The sequence below is a fragment of the Bemisia tabaci genome, chromosome 6 (assembly GCF_918797505.1).
Source record: "Bemisia tabaci chromosome 6, PGI_BMITA_v3".
Taxonomy (NCBI): Eukaryota; Metazoa; Arthropoda; class Insecta; order Hemiptera; family Aleyrodidae; genus Bemisia; species Bemisia tabaci.
Genome location: NC_092798.1, coordinates 15,589,931 through 15,607,228, shown reverse-complemented (window position 1 = coordinate 15,607,228; position 17,298 = coordinate 15,589,931). Strand labels below are relative to the sequence as shown.

The 17,298-nt window shown below is 36.0% G+C and overlaps 2 protein-coding genes across 2 annotated transcripts in view; one reads left to right on the top strand and one right to left on the bottom strand.

Moving 5' to 3' along the window:
- Nucleotides 1-6,653, top strand: part of CAH1 (carbonic anhydrase 1) — a 96,639-nt gene extending 89,986 nt beyond the window's left edge. Inside the window, exons 4-7 of the mRNA XM_019051151.2 lie at nucleotides 276-371; nucleotides 2,155-2,269; nucleotides 2,983-3,089; nucleotides 3,819-6,653. Of these exons, the coding sequence (XP_018906696.1) occupies nucleotides 276-371; nucleotides 2,155-2,269; nucleotides 2,983-3,089; nucleotides 3,819-3,956 (456 nt within the window). The 3' untranslated portion in view covers nucleotides 3,957-6,653. The remainder of the gene's footprint in view (nucleotides 1-275; nucleotides 372-2,154; nucleotides 2,270-2,982; nucleotides 3,090-3,818) is intronic.
- Nucleotides 5,878-17,291, bottom strand: LOC109036764 (intraflagellar transport protein 74 homolog). Its single transcript, XM_072301794.1, has 10 exons — nucleotides 16,937-17,291; nucleotides 15,653-15,910; nucleotides 13,309-13,464; nucleotides 11,522-11,771; nucleotides 10,950-11,146; nucleotides 10,209-10,385; nucleotides 9,559-9,786; nucleotides 8,509-8,820; nucleotides 7,712-7,936; nucleotides 5,878-7,343 (listed from the first exon to the last, which is right to left on the bottom strand). Exons 2-10 carry the CDS (start codon nucleotides 15,863-15,865, stop codon nucleotides 7,134-7,136), a joined length of 1,968 nt encoding a protein of 655 aa, XP_072157895.1. The 5' UTR covers nucleotides 15,866-15,910; nucleotides 16,937-17,291; the 3' UTR covers nucleotides 5,878-7,133.
- Nucleotides 17,292-17,298: the final 7 nt, after the last annotated feature.

Sequence of the window (17,298 nt, the reverse complement as noted above, 5' to 3'; positions counted from 1 at the left end):
TTTCATACCTAAAGATCACGAATTTCCGGGAAAGTTTATACATGTTTTTCTTCCAACGTCCCAGAGAATCTGGATTTTCTGAAAATTTCAAGGAAACATATCCATAACTATCTACAAAAGTACATATTTTCTAAGAGGAAATTTGGCTGCAACATTAGCATGTTTATATACGGCGTTTTTCCTTAGCACGGCAGAATACGGAAGGGCGCCGATGACCCTATCGGCAAAACCTCACGAGGAACGGCCTCTAATAAGCGATCGATGATCTGTTGCAGCTACACTTGGTGCACTGGAATTGCGAGAAGTATCCTTCGTTCAGCGAAGCAGTACAACATCCGGACGGCTTAGCAGTGCTCGGAGTTCTACTCCAGGTGAGTTCCCGTCATGCCCGCCAAACTCATCCGGAAAAACCTTCGCTAGGAGAGATATTTAGAGCATTTTCCGGTCGATTTTTTCTTCATTAAATCGTCGTTTCCCCTGAGGCGGATCCAGCAATTTGGCAATACCGGATTTCCTCCATTTAAACCTATAATCGATTCTCTTTGGAGCACTTGGCCTCTTCAAAAATCGATACATTTCCAGAGGTGGGGAAGGGAATTTTTCAAAATCGGACGCTTTTTGGTCCCTAATGATGTGATGCGAGCATTTAATATATTACAGATTAGAGATCGGCAAAGAATTTGAGTACCTACAGCATTTGTCAATTAGGTCAGATTTTGTAAAATTTTAAGTTTCAAGTTTCAAAATTTTAACATTTTTAACTCCTCAAAATCCTCGCCGATTTTCGATCTGTGAAATCCTAGTTGCGCTGAGAAAATCCTCAGAAAAAGAAACTTTAGTGCTGAAAAGCTCAAAATTGAACCGCGCTAAGCAGAAAGAAACATAAGCCACATCAGCTACTACAAAATTTAATTGGGCAATTTAATTTTTACATGAAAACGGATGTACGTATTTTTGCGCAAATTTCAGTGAATTTTCTGCATTTTGCAAAGCAAATTCCTTGATTTTGTCGAAGGAATCCGCACAAACATTCCCTCGTAAAAAATTAAATTGCTTAGTTAAAGGCAATAACTGATGTGGCTTGGTTCCATCCTGCGAAACACGGTCCAACTAAGAGATTAATACCATCGCAGAGTGTGTTGGGAACATCGATATTCCTTGGTCTCCCGCTTGAAGTCTCAAAAAAAGTTTTGCATTTTTCTTTTTCACCATAAATACGACGTCAAGCAAAATCAACCGGACGTTTGGCAACCTCAAGCCTCAATTGCATAATCCGGACAGTCTCTAAGTCGCGCCGTTGCGCTTATGCAATCCGCAATACTCACCAGGGAAACCTTTCAGATTCGCGGAAATAGAAATACTCGCGATTGCATTCACGGTCACTGTCAACAAACGGTCGACTCTTGGGAGGCTCAACTTGACCTGCACCTATTTGTGACCTTCACTTGTTCATTTGTCACGATGAATTCCGCAATCAGCTTTTTTCCTGTTACTCGCGATTCACTTCAGATCGTATCAGGGGAAGTTTACTATTCAGATCGAAAGATGGGAGAGGGATCTTTCGGGGGGTGAAATCCGGGCCACTGGATACTTTAGACCTACGCTTGAAGTTGCTCTTGGAGGCCAAAACGCACGATACAATTATATCGACTTCCGAGTGCGTCAAATTGCATAATTTCCGATATGAAGGCGAACTCAATTTCTGCCTCATGTTTTCACTCGTTAAAATCTAAGAGTGATTTGTCGAATATGCACTCTTCAGAAATGAGACTAGGGGCACATTCAAAAGTGAAGGCAGAAGAATTACACATTTTTAAGCTATGAAAAAAATGTCAAGTGAGAGAGAAATGCCTCTATTAATGACAAATGGGTTAGGACCTGCCTACGATTGGCTCAAAAATAGACCGAAATAATTTAAATAATCTATAATTATCATGATCATTTTTTTTTTAAATGGTGGGTTGGGGTATTGTGCTTTCTCTGCAGCTCCGTAATGAGTACTTAATACCAATGACTTTGGGTAAAATCAACATTTTTTTACGATAAAATGCAACGTTTTTACAATAAACAGCTCGAAACTCATAAGTACCTATGCCCTTATCAGTTTAGTTCTTTTTTTTTTTTCATTCTGACTTCAATCTCTTTGAATTTCAGGTCGGAGAAGAATCTCATGAAGAAATTGAGAAAATCGTACAGTTAATTCCTCACATTCAGTTCAAAGGCCAAAAGATTCCCACAGGAACGATTGACCCTGCTAAATTTTTACCTGGTAAGTGATCTTATTTCCAACTTTATGCTTCTCGATTTAGATAGTATTAGACTTCGTTTTGGGAAACGAATGCTTTTAAAATTAATGCACTGAAAACACTCTCTGAAAGTCTTCACACTGATCACAAGAGATAAAATTATTACAAAATCTGATAAGTACCAACTCAAAATATAAGATAGAGTTCCTCTATCAGTTCAATCTCATAGACGAGGCATTTTGTCTGATCTTGATTTCACTAAGTGCATTATGAATCTAATTTCAGTGAATTATTTTTTACATGACAACTCATTTACTTTATTCATGTGACCGGCAAACCTCTATCTGCAGGTAAACCTACTTCTGCTAAAGGGGTCACGAGGCAAACCTAGGTCTGACTGAAAATTGGGTTTTGCCGGTACCTAACATTACAACATTTTCTATGCATTTTTGTCAAGGAAGATTATTTGGTAATAAATAGCAATTCTCATATTTCATAACGTTTATTCAAACGAACATTAGGTGACTTTGAGTTTCAATGTTTCTAAGTTTTGATTTTACATGCTCACCCATACTCAGGTCTGTCATTTGCTTGTTCTGTTATTTCTGGCATTGAAGATTTTTAAATTTTCATAAAGCCAACTAAGTATGCAGTCCTTTAACTTTTAACATGTAATAAAAAGTTCTCCGAACAAGAAATTGTTAATTAGTCTGACTCCAACTTTCCTCTTTTCTAGCTGATGTTTCATACTGGACCTATCCTGGATCTTTGACGACCCCACCTTGTTCTGAAAGTGTCATTTGGATCATTTTCAAACAGCCAGTCACAGTCTCAGAGAGACAGGTGAGTGTCATTTCAACCATTATCCAGTCATTTTTTTAAATTAGATTTGTATTTCAAAAACTTGAAAATTCCCATTTATTCTATCAGCTAAATATAGTAACTTTTCAGAATTATAATACTATCCAAACAGCTGCAATAGCATTTTTTTTTTGGAAGGGAGGGCGGGCGGATTAAAAATGAATTCCAGGCTTTAAAAGGTGATTTTATTTTGGTCCTAAAATTTTTTAAAATTGAAAAAATTGCGAACAATAAATAATGGGAGAAAATGTCGTAAAATAACACTATTTTCAACTGGTTTGAGTAGCCCACAAAAATAGAAAATAGGGAAAAAGAATAAGAGAAATTCTTCTCCAAGTTTGCTAGGCATCACTAAATTGCAAACCTTCACCCGACAATTATGTATTTATTCAAGAACAGTGTGAAATTTTCTTTTCAAATTTTTTGCGATTTTTTTTTTTTTTTTTTTTTTTTGTGATTGGACAAAAAATTTCAGTCATTCTCAAATTGGTAATTATATGCATTCATCAACAAATACCCAGAGAGAAATAGATCTTTGAGTGAAAGTTCATAATATTCCAACATTCCCTATGTCTTTAACTCCTTCTCACTTCTTTTTTGTTTTACTTGTGCCATTAAGTTTTATTTTTTCTGTTTTTAGGACATAGTTTTTCCAATTTTAATAAGATTATATACGAATGAAATTCAATATTTTATGAATATTTTCCACAGGTTGAAGCTTTCCGAACATTGCGAACCTACAGTCCAGATGAAATTTGTCCATGCGAGGGAGAGGGACAAGTTTTGTACAACTACCGACCTCCACTTCCCTTGGGCAACAGAATCATGCGAGAATGCGGATCCATGTAAAAATTTGAGCTCTTGGAAAGTACGCTTTTGTTAAAACTCTCTAACGAATTACCTGAGTAATCTTTGAAACCATACCAGTTTTTGAAAGTATTTATTTTGAGTTGTTTTTATTTGTAGGGACTAATTTTATTCTGTGTAAATTTATTTTTGTCAAATTTTAAGTTCAATCATGTGCAACTTTTCTAGCATTCTAGAAAGTTTCATCACAATATTTCATTCAGCAGCCAATGAACAGCTTCTAACGTTTTGTTCAATTTTATGAGTATTCTTTCCTGAATATATCCACTCATCTGGACATTTTAATGGAATAAAAGAAAAATCGATGCTGACATTGTCAAGTTGAGCAATCAGCAACTGAATTCTCTGTACAATGTATTTTCTTCTGATTGTATTTTGAATGAAAAAAGGAGGAAGAAACAAAGCAAACAAGAGGTATTCTTTCCTGCTACTTCCCTTTTTGCAGTTAAAATTTTTGTTGGTAATATTTGTTGCAAGAAAAATATTGCTTCACCCTTATCATGATGATCCATTAAAAAACCGAACAGATATTAAAATATGATACTTCAAATATTTCGCAGATTATGTACGTACATGAACCTTCAAATATTTTTTATCCTGTTTTAAAAGAACAATGTATTTTTTGCATAAATAAGGTAAACAAATGAGAAAAACCCGTTTTGCATACAAAAAAAAAATTGTCCATTCACCTGCTAAATTACCTGATCGCTCTTTGGACCTAGCATTTTAGGGTTTTTAAAAAAGCAACACCTGTGAATCTTCTTTCGAAAAATGATAAAATAAAAGATATGAAAGAATTTTAGAAACAATTTAGGGAAAAAAGAAACAGCTGAATGAAGGAAACTAATATTTTTATGAAAATAAATATTTAATCGGAATTAAAATCTCAAAGATCAGTTAGTTGCCAATGAAAGCCCAGAATTCATTTTATCAAAACAGTACTCCTTCCAATTCGCAATAATGTCATGTAAATCTCTGTTCTCTCTGTTCATTTGTTTTCCTTTAATGTTATCGATTCTTTGCACTAAATCTCATTCATTGTTGACACTTATCGGTTAAGTTCCTCAGCATATACCCAGTCTGTTCAGCATATGTTGTCTGTCTAAAGAACATCACCTCAAATTATAACATGAAAAATTTCGTCCTCTTTTTTCTCTTAATGCATGTATGTTTTGTTAATTTTTACAGTCAAAGTTATGTGTCATTTTACATGCTACTCCTCCATTATTAAAGTGAATGATCATACTTAGTGAAAATCAATTTTACATATGATGGATCTTTCTTAATGAGTATGATTGTTATATATATTTGACAGCCATTAGTTAAAGACTTTGAAATCTGCCAAATATCTCCCTACTTGAGAGGTAAAAATACATTAAAATATAACTAACCATGAAGTTTATCAAAATTATAAAATTGAAATGTATGGATCCCCCCCCCCCCCCAAAAAAAAAAAAATATTTGTTAATACCATCTTTGTATACTGCAACTTCCTCTTTCGTTTTGCAAATGAAAAAGCTGTGATCAATATTTGCTGAAAATTTATGAGATGATATATGTTGTTTCAGTTACCTACTTATCTGATGCCTTAAAAATTAACAGGCCAGGACAATAATTTCTGTTTTTTTAGTGCAGATTAAGTGCAGTTTCAGTGCACGTACATTTTTTAACTTTTGTAATTCCGTACATGAAAAGTATTCAGTGTGAGAGTACTAGAATACACCACTTTCTTAGTGATCAGTTTTGGCTCTTAGCTTACTGAATTTATAATTCTTGGAGCCTTGGTAATCAAGCATATCAAGACTGTTGGCTATAGATCTGCAATCTATTTACTTGTTCACTCATTAATTTTCTTGCACTAACAGAGTTTTTAAGGACTCTTTTATTTTTAGTTGTTAGCAGGTTTTTTTTTTTTTACTCGATTTTACTGGATCCCTCATCTCATTCCTCCCCTTCAAGTACAGAAAAAAAGAGCTAGAGGTGAATGTTTATAACAAAAAATGGTCTCATTTCCACTTTCTTTGCAGTAAGTTTTTCTCTGAAAAACATTTCGCATCCTCATCATCTTCCCTTATTATTCTCTGTTTCCGCCCTTGAAAATGAGCTTAAAAATAACGATGTAGTTTTAGGATTTGAAAATGCAGGGACCAATATATTTTATTGACACTCATTAGGGTGTCATTCCCAGTCTGTGATGCATTTTTTGCATGTAAATAAAAGCTATTAGTGTGTTAAACGTATTGATTGACCAAAACTATTTAATCAATCATTTTAATAATGAAAATAAACTCATGTCAGACACTTTTTTAAATTGCTACTTGGTACCAGCTGTGCTTTTAATAAAATGTCCATTCCAGTGCGATGGTCAAATATTATTTTACAGCTACAACAAGATATTATCACACTTGAAAATCATGCGGTGATATTGATGTTCTTCTATTTCTGGAGTGATTTGTCTTAAAAAACAGTCAGAAGACAGTTTTTCAAAACTTGAGGGCCACTTTCTCTAAGCATGTTGTTGTTTCGTTATATAATTGTTGGTTATTTGTGCGAATATATTTATATATTTATATTTATGAGATCATATTGTTATATTTATATCTTAAAATACTACCTATTCATTTTGTAAAATGTCTGAATTGCTGTATCTATTGTAAAATAAACCTAGGTAGAGCTTCATTACTTTGACCATTTTCTTTCATTTATGATGAGTTGAAGACAGAGCACCAAACAAACACCCTAAGTGGCACAAAGCAACAACAAGAATATTGAAATAATTTTGCAATTTTTTTAAACCATGAAATTGCAATATTTGTACACATGTAATTTAACCGATACATGCCGATTTTAAACAACCAATAAAATGGCTCAGTGTGTGAGAAAGGTGTGAAATTTGCAATGCAAAAAATTTCAACTCATTTCAATTTTATTGCAAAAAATTTTAATTAGAGGAGCGCCTTCAACAAATGAATGGACAGCACATGCAACCCCCCAATAACAAAGCAACAATTTTACAATGCAATTGCAATTTATTGCAACCTGTGCTACCAAGAACACTGACAAAAGAAGAAAAATTGAAAAGATAGTAAAACATTCCCAGTTGATTGATCTCATCATTATGGAATTTTATGAGAGTAAAAATATAGGAGACAAACAAAATTATTTACGTATTACGACAAGTTCTTCCTTGAGCGCAGAGTTGTAGGAATTCATGAGTTCTAAAGTTCTGTTTTTCACTGGTTCGAAATTTGTCTCCATCTCCTTGGTTGCGATATACTCCTTCAGTGCAAAATTGTTCTGCTCGATAAGCTCTAATCTTTTCTCTAAATTTTTCAACTGGATGTAGGTATCGTTGTCCTGTAGTTGTTTCTAGAGCAAAAGAAAACATTTTGTTGAAAAAATTAAAGGAAAAAAATAAAAAATGTATAAATAAATGTTGGTTAAAGAAGACTGCTTCCGCCAAAAAGAGGCACTTTGACAGAGGGGAAAAAAAGTGAAATTTTTCCAAAATTTAGTCCCAGTAAATTTTAATCCCTCTTATTCAGTTCAAATCATTCTTCTTTACTCATTTAAAAAAAGGATATTCAGATACACTTTTCCGCATACCTATCCATAAAAAAGTAAAAAATACGTGTGACCGACACAGATTTGTTCATAATTCTTTCATCAATGGATGAAGAGAGGGATTTGCAAGAAAGTTTTATGCTACTTATCGTTGAAAATACAAATCTTCTCACCATCAATCGTTCATAAGTTGACTTCGCTTCCTGCAAAGTTGGGAGATCAGTATCTTTCATTCTTAAAAGTTCCTCACGCTCATTGGTCAGTTCTTTTTTTTCCTCTTCAAATTTATCTTGCAATGAATCAAGGTCAGTGTATTTTTTCAAATCATTCTTCATATCTGCGATTTTCTGCTGCAAGGTTTCAATTTCAGTTTTGATTCGTATCTCCATTGAGTTTAACTGCAAGCAAAATTTTGTCAGTGCATTAACAAAAAAACCTACATGAGTAGTAAATCTATGGTCACCCTGGTAGCAACGGCTGTTAAAAAAAGGGGACCTGTAAATTTTAAATGGACAGCTCTTAAAATATCTTTAATAATATTCGTTTTAGGAAACTCTTTTTAGGTAGTTTCCTACATTAAATTTAGGGGCAGTAACATTTGACAAAAAAAATGTTATACACTCTTTTTATATCTAAAAAAAAAACGAGTGAAAAAACAGTTATTTTTTTTAAAGGCTGCTTTATATTAATTTCACAAAGAGTTGAATTTTACTCTAAAAAATAACTTTATAAAAGTTTCCTTGAATGAACATGTTAACAGTTTGATTTTTCGAGAGTTTTTGAAAAATGCTTTTTTTTTTGTTATTGCCACTGGACATTGCAAAAAATTACGGGGGAAGAAGGCTGAAAAACTATTTCTTTATGAAATGAAGAGAAATACAATTTTCCCATACATCAATGAATGGGTACATGGCGTAGAGAATTTAGTCTTCAATAAAATAACATCCAGTCTAAAAAATGAATCACGAACCTTTTCTAGAGTCATCCCCAACTGGCGATAATCCAAACTCAAACTCTGCACGGAGTTATCACCGGCAAATATGTTAGCTGAACTGAAATCTTTTTCCAAAAGTTCATACTCAACAGCAGAAGGAGGTAAAGTGATTAAATGTTTGCTCATTTTCGTAAGAGTTTTCACGATATCAGTTTCCAGGTCATTTAGGCGCTGGAGTTCATCCGCTTTCGTGGACTCAAAATTGATGAGAAACGTTTCGATGGTCTCTTCCCTTTTTTTTAGTTCTTGGTATTTTTTGAATCTCTCACTTTGGCTCTCCTCCAAATCCTGAAAGCATGAATTAAACAAAAAATTACCTAAGTAATGAATTGGGAGGTAAGAAATATTTATGAATTATTGAAAGTGAATGCTGCATCTTAAAATGGGAAGTTTTCGGCGTGATTGTAAGAGAGATTAACAGACGATGTCTACTGTCCAAACTTAGATATTGATACAAATATCTAGTTTTACAATTTTGTCTTCAGAACAAAATGGACAAAAGTCAAAGAAAAGCAGAGGCCATTCAGCTTTTTTACTCAAAGGATTGCGAAATTAACTGCAAAATAAAAAAAAAGTGAAAGTATTTTTCAAGGTTTCCACTGTTTAGAGAGGTGGAAATGATGGCTTTTGTTACAATGACAAAATATGTTAGAGACTTCTTCATTAGATTGCACTCAAGATTCCATTGCTGAGACCTGAAACAGTAAAACTACTCCCAAAGACTTTCCTGGGTTGAAAATCACCTGATTCTTAAATCTCAATGAAAACTTGTTCTCTCTGAAAAAATCTGAGGTGCAAATTGGCATTTGCAAAAATTTAAATTAAGTATTCAAGAAGCTAAATTTTTCTGCATAAAATGTTGCTTGATTCTTAAAGTATCAGTTGCCTTTTCAAATGTCAAACGGCACATTGACGAAAGCATAGATGTAAAATATACTGGGTCGGCAAACATAGTAATAGTGTACAGAAAAACCGGCCTTTTTTCAGAGCACTTTTACATTTAGAAAAACTTTAAATCCAACTCACATCATTGATTGTCTCAATTTGTTTCTTTGTGAACTTGATTTGATCTTGCAGCATGCTCATTCCCCGCTCAATACTGAGAATTTCTGCATTATCTGATTTCACTTGGGCTAGTAATCGCTCTTGCTCCTCTTCTGGTGAAAGCTTGTTTCTCTCCTCCTGAAGCAGTACCTCTCGCCGCTCCTCCAATTCAGCTAATTTTTGTGATAGTCGAGCAGCTTCCACTTTAATCTATGAAAGAAAATATTAGAATCAAACCATTATTCTATCTTGTAAAAGAAAAAAATGCCTAAAACATCTTAATTCAGAGTAACTAAAAAATAAATGATCGGTTCTAAGATTAGTACATTGTAAAATTAATTTTATTCGATCATGAGCCTTGATCTAAGGTTTCTCGATATATCTACACAATACACAAACTGAAAGTAACATAGCAACACTAGTTATGCCCTTTGTGCTTCTCAGTGACCTTCATTGCTGGTGAGCCGCAATGAGGTCCGTGACGATACCGGTCGGATGATTACCGCCAATCGTACATTAAAATTTTCTTTATTCGTTTAGTTGTCATGAACTGGCATTCTATTTCTTTTTTTCTCTCCTGTTTTTATACTTTCAAAAAATCTAATGGTCAGCTTGGGTTTAATATAGCTTACAGGCACTGATGAAATGTGGTCCAATAATTCAGCTTTCCGAAAATTAAGTGCATCCAGTTGTTCCTGCAGTTTATCCACTCTCTCCTGCATGGTTGAAATATATTCTTTCAGTGACGAGTACTGCTCCTTCATGGCAGGGCTCATGTTAGTTATCATCTTTTCTGTTGACCGACGATTCTGTTGGCATTAAAAAGACATTTCAGGTTTTATACTACATACTATTTTCTTTGATTTTATGATCTTCCATGAAAGAATTTACCACTTTTTATGAATATAAAATGATAAAGAGTAGAATAGATTTATTTATCCCTTTGATCTTTTTCAACAACACATTGATTTACGAACATTTCGAGTTTATTTCCTAATGTTTTCTCTTGTTCTTCTCCTTTTGTTTTCTCTATTAAATTGGGTTTTCCTACACTTTATTAAGCATAGGTAATACTTTTAGGTTGATAAAGGATTTAGGATTTAGAAAATAAAGAGCATTTTTTTATCACCACTCAGACGAAATTTCTACAGCTCAAATAAAAAATATTGAAAACCAAGTACTCTCATAAACAACTGTAATTTTTGTCATTAAAAATTTACAATGCTTTTGGTCAAATGATGCTTAACTGCTGATTGGAAAAAAAAAAGCTTAACAATTGAAGTCACACATAGTTTCAGACCAGACTTTCTTTTTGGACGTCTTTTTACAATTTCTGCAAGATATAATGACTAAAAATACAGTGAAAAACCAACCGATTCAATTTCTTCTTCGATTTCTGCGATGAGCTGCTGTTTCCGGGTGCGCTCTTCAAACAACTGTTCAAGTTGTCGGGTTGCAATCTGATTAGCGGCTTGCAGCTCTGCCCGCTCCTCCATAATATCTCTGATTTCAGTGTTGGTATTAGCCTTGTCTACGAGTAGATTGTAATCGGCGAGAGTTTCCTGCAACTCTGGAAATAGCCATAAACTTGTTTAAGTTGTTTCAACATGTCAAAATACACGAAACACACAAATGTATGAAATTTTTTTGAATTTAAGGTACGAGAACATTGCTACTTTGAGAGTACAAAAGTAATGCAGCTATCTGATATCACATTCAAAATTGGGAGGTTGGCTTATGGAAGAGAAACATGAATCAGACAATTTTTAAGAAAAAAAGTTTTTAACATGTTTTCTGGTCCACTTAGTATCATCTACAAATCAACAGGCGATAAGCGGAAACAGAACATGTTCAGGCATGTGAAAAAATTCCTTAGAACTCCTTTAGATATGTGACGAAAGAACAAAGCTAAGTAAATACCCACAAAATATTTTAATATCCTCACCTGTCAGCTCTGTTGCTGCCTCCTTGACCCGCTTGTCATACAGTAAAAAGGCAGCATGTTCCTTGGCGTATGTTTCTACTTCCTTGTTCAGTCTCGTAATTTCTGCGCCGAGTTCCCGCATTTTAAGTTGGATCAAACCCTCGAAATAACGTTTATCCTGAACCTGTCTGGCTCCAACGCCTCTGGAAGTAGAAACGGTATTCATTCCACTCAACCCATCAGCTGTTACAAGCCGATCCATCCCTGCCAGCTAAAATACAGTTGATCAATGTAACAAAATTGTAAGTACCCCTGAATGGGTAGAGAAAGACTTCGAAGATCATCACGGTAATCTACATAAAATTAATCACTTTTTTCATAAAAAAAATAGGAAACTCACTTGAGAGGTGAGGGATAATTTGGACTACATTTTGCAATAAGGAAACTAAGATTTCTGACTCATCTATAAAAACACTTATATGCATCAGAAAACTAATGGTGCATACGTTTCTTCTGAACTGAGCCAGAATTTGTAGTTCCTAATTGCAAAATGTGGTCCATTTTATCCACAGTTCTTTTAAATGTCAACAATTTTTCAAGGGTGCGCACGCAGCTCTCAAAAATTCTCCGAGAATTTCATAGAAACCTTTAAAATTTGACTTTGATTTTTTTTTAAAAAAAATTTAAAAATTGAGATTTTTCTGTTTCTATGCGTTTTATGGCATATTGAGTACATTGCAGGAGTATTAAGACATTTCGTGAAACATGTTAGCGTGGTGTTCATGAAATTCTGCAACTCTGCCTGAGAGTACTTATATATATTTAGAAGCTAATGGAATGTCTAAGACAGTCTCAAAACATCAAGCTGAAATCATTATACAATCGATGGTCCAAGCTTGCACTGATGATCGCTAAGAGAACCACAAAAGGCATCTACTGTTCTACAGGGTGTCCGGAAGTTAACGTACTTAACTTTCAGGATCGATTTTTCGGCTCAAAATATGACTTTTGTTTTCTATACACATATGCCCGAAAACGCTTCATAAGTGAGATATGCGCTTCCTTTGCTATCGCTACGCTTTCATATAGTCCTTGCAGTAAAAATTGCCTACCCAGCAAGGAGCTTTGCAAATCTGGAACTTTTCCTAAGCTCTGTTGCGTCGAAATTACGCGTTTTGAAAAATCGATCCCGAAAGTTAAGTACCTTAACTTCTAGACACCCTGTATTTTGAAGACTATAGTTCAATATGCTTCTGAGGAAGTGGCAGCACGTCGATGCTCAAAGTGCGAAGCCAAGTATCTCCGTTTGCGGCGTTGCAGCCTCCCTGTCATACTTCATTTTTTCCTTCGGAAATCTGGTCTGTGTGATTTCTAAAAAAAACTTCCTGGATTTTTCTTTTCTGTTAGCATAATATTCCGTATAAGTATATAAATTTCAAGCTGTAAAATCAGCTTGTTTTTCCTCGAAAAAATAAAATACGAACGGAAATGTTGAAACATCGCGATGAAGATACGTGGTTTCTTACTATGCTGCCGTGGTGAGGAAAAACGCCGTATGAACCTTGAGGTGTTGCCAAATTTCCTTTCATAAAAAGGAATTCTTTGGTGAACTTATGAATATTTTTCTTCCAATTTTTAAGATAGTAATTTTGTTCGCAATCTCGCTTAAAGCTCCTGAGAATTTCGAGTTAAAAATGTTCATAACTTTCCTTAAAAATAAACATTTTCTCGGAGGAAATTTGGCAACTCTCGAATGTTCATACGGCGTTCTTCCTCAGCGCGGCAGTATGGTCATCGATATATCTCACCTGAGATCCGGCAATGTTGATGACAGGGCCAGCAGACGTTCTGGAGGGCGCTCTCATCATGGCGGAGGACAATCTCGAGGCGGTCCCGATTCGGCTGTTGAAACCAGCAGTGCGAACTCCTGGCTCTATCCCTGCTCTGCTGGGAAGTCGATCAGTCTGGAAATATCAAGACAAATAAAAAATAAATAACTACAGAATGAGAAGAGCTCATAAAGCCAAGCGAAAACGAGACCCAACCATTGGCGGCTTCAGCAATTTGGCAACACCAGATTTCCTCCATTTAAACCTATAGAAATGTATAGATTCTTCGAGGGGCCAGGTGCTCCGACAAGAATCGATGATTTAGCATAGGTTTAATGCAGGAATTCGGTGTTGCCAAATTGCTGAATCCGGCTCTGCACCCAACACGTGAGACAACCGATAACAAGTGAGATTGTAAATCAGCAATCATTTGAGAAACGAGATAATTTTCCAATGACACACAAAAAAAATCACATTTTCCATACAACTCGTTTATAGCTTTCTTTCTGCTCTATAGATCTCTAAAACACTCCGCACCTGAAACTCTGATCAAGATTCATGACGAGAGCGAAAGTGAAACCCCTTGCCGAACTCCCGCTTCGTGTTTCGACTCATAATTAGCCTTCATTTTTGCGTGATACAATTTCGCGACAGCCGAGTTGATATAGTTGCCCGGGAACGCCGCGCGCCGTGCAGCTTCAAATAAAACGAGCTCACACTCACGCGAAGCGTATATGCACCGACAGACAGCATTGAAAATTTTTGGTAGTTATACAGCTGTGAATGGTAGGAAAAAAAGAAGAAAAAAATTCTAATTCAATGGCTTCACTTTAGGAGAAGTTTATTCTTACTTCAATTTTGACTGAAAACACGAAGGAAATATAATCATGAATTTTTGTGAACCTGGATGGTTTTTCACGGAAAAATGGCGATTGATGAATGAATGGACGTTTCACTTGCAATTTGGCAACATTTGAACATTCATACAACTTTTTTTCGCACATTGGTGATCTACTTTTTTGGACATGATTTTCAACCCTTAAATGACCAGGACTTTTTGTAGACTTTTTTAAGTCTCAATAAGTCGGGTCAAAGTGACCCGTATGTAAATACATTGATTTTGATAGTCTTTTAATTATTAAGTATCTAGTTATTTCTATGTTATTGAAGGTATGAATTTTTTTTTGAAACTTTCACCTTCTCCGTGACATACTGCCGCTCCCCCCCCCTCCACCCATCATCCGCCGTATGTATCTCCCCCATGAGATACTGCAAGTCGGGTTAATTTGACCCAGCTTGGGATTTTTGTCGGGTTAATTTGACCCAGCTTGGGATTTGTAGGGGTGGTCGTCAAAATTTATTCCTTGGCACGATACAACTCTCACTGAGATACGACATTGCACAAATGCGAAAATGCACAAATTACATGGCCCGGTCGGAACAGGACCAATTAGGGTAAAAGTAAAATGTGGGTAAACAAGGCAAACATTTAAAAAATCAGTGGGCTGATCATTGACATTGATAGACAGAACGATAGACAAAGAAGCCAAGGCGCGAGTAACGTCCCGTAAAGTCACACAAGTTTCGATATTAACCGAGAGACTTAAACGCACGAGTAGAATTATCGGAGGCCACATTGAGATGAATAGTTTGGTTGCAGGGAGTAAACTTCGGTTGATATTGAACACTGATTTTTTTTCGATTTAGAGGGTTGTTTATTGAAATTGATCGATCCGATTGACACGAATCGAACGAAAAATAAGAACGTGAACCGATCAACACCGATTCAAGGGACAAAGAAATAAAAAAGCGGATCAAAGTCAGTAGGAAACTTGCTTTTACTATGAAAATTTCAAATTGAGATACCTCGAAATTAGGAGCTAAGATTTCGATTTTTCGCGATTTTCAGCCCACACGTACTATGTAGACACCCCCTACAAACCGTTTTTGGGTACATTTTTGTCGCATTTTTTTTTGCTTCAAGACCATTGTGTCTGAGTAGATGTGTCAGAAATTCTCTGACTTTTCCCGGTCGCCGCAAATTCCCTGGACTTTCCCGATTTTCCAGACCGCAGGCAACCCTGAGTATATCGGTCAGCAGATTCCCTGACTTTGTCCCAGTTGCCGCAAAATCCCTGACTTTTCCCGGTCGCCGCAAATTCCCTGACTTCCTGGTCGCCCCAGAATTCCTGACTATCCCTAATTTTCCCGATTTCCAGACCGCCGGCAACCCTGAGCTTCGTCTATTAATTTCAAGAATCAGCCTGGAGGTCAAGTTTTTGCCACCCTGTGTCATGGACTGAAAGCTGAGAGGCTGACTCACCGACACTTCATCTTTGAGGCCTCGCCTGGACACGGGGCGGTTTTCGATGGGTTTCCGGTTGGCCTCCTCCATTTCCGCCGGGTTCACGATCCCGGAGCGCGTCATCGGGCGATCATCCCTTCGCCAGCGCGTCACCGGCCGCTCCACCGCCTCTCGGCTCGTCTGAGGTCGCTCCGTCGACCCGCTCCGTGTCACCGGTCGCTCCGAACTCATCGTCCATCAGTCGAATCCTTACGTCATCCCATGGAAAACCTGTAGCTGTAACAGATAAAAAATGATATGAAATGGGACAGGAAAAGGCGGGGACGAGGCTGACAAACATAGTAATTTACAAATAATTACAATAATTTACAATTTATGGTGTTTTTCAGCCTTGTTCCTGCATTTTCCTGTCCTATTTTTTATCTATGCCTTCGGGCTAGTGAGCATTTATGATAACAATACAGTGTTCGAAACTCATCTTTGAGTTTTAGGAGACATGTGGCGCATCAAGTCCAATTTTTAGGTGCCATTGAAGATTTTTTAGGGGCCGAATTGACCTTTTGCCTATATATTACGGCGCATTTAGTGAAACGTTAGACGTAAATGTTTTCGTAACAGAAATAGTAAGTAGCTGTAACTTGGGGAAGACAAAAGCACTACGAATGAAATCGTGAAGAATAGAAAAAGCAAGCTTCACTTGTAGTGCTGAAAACTCTGAGTTTTTTCAATTCGAGTAGATTTGGTATTCTTTCTTTATGTGACCTCCTGTGAAAATCCAGATTTTTACGGGGACAATTTTTAGGGGCCACGTTGGCGCAGAGCCTTCATTTTTTAGGCGCTATGGCCGATTTTTTAGGCGCATTCGGCGCGTAGGCGCCTGTGAGTTTCGAACACTGATAACAAATGAAGTATATAGAATGGAAAGAGGTGGGAAGAGGAAATTCGTCGTGCAAATTCTTCATTGAATTATAATATTTTTAGAATAAAGGGACTGGAGGAATTAGGGTGACAGCAAGTATTATTTGTGTGCTTGCCTTTGGAAATACGCTAAAAATAATAAATCACACAGACTTTAGAGAGGTAGGTGATGCTTTCCGATCAAATAAGAAAAAAATTGGCGACGTCGTAAAGCGAGGCACAATAATCAAGTCGGTCAAACTCATAATTTAAACCCATTTAGGATTTTTTTTAAAAAAAAAAAAACATCTTCTGCACTTGTGTTTGTTCTTAGGAATTTGCAGCAGATATGTGATCTTATACGCTACTTGATATCAATTTAAAAGAAAACGAAAAGATGCTTACTTTTAAATCAAGTAGAGATGGTGGACAGACTGACAGGAGTCATCAAAATAACGATCTACCATCCGTGAAGGTGGTGAATCAAAGCTCCCTTGAAGACAAGCTCCCTTTACAAAAAACACTTAAAACGTAATCAGCAAAAACACGAGCATTAAACTACATTTGAACATTTAATGCATTTTAACATTGAATACAGAAGAACTGTATTTATAATACTGTTCCTTTCAGAATACTGCAGTATTTTAATTATAAGATTATTAACTATTTGTATGTTTGATAAAGGGTATGTTTCAAGTGTGGGTGATAAAGGCGATGTAAACAAACGAAGTTGTTGGTGTTTCAGATGCCATGGCAACGCGCATAGA

Coding starts and splice junctions, on each gene's coding strand:
- LOC109036764 (XM_072301794.1), bottom strand. CDS start 15,865: ATGAGTTCGGAGCGACCGGTGACACGGAGCGGGTCGACGGAGCGACCT. Junction 11,772..13,308: donor TCAACATTGCCGGATCTCAG/GTGAGATATATC, acceptor ACTGTATTTTAG/CTGGCAGGGATGGATCGGCT. Junction 11,147..11,521: donor GGCAGCAACAGAGCTGACAG/GTGAGGATATTA, acceptor GGCTATTTCCAG/AGTTGCAGGAAACTCTCGCC.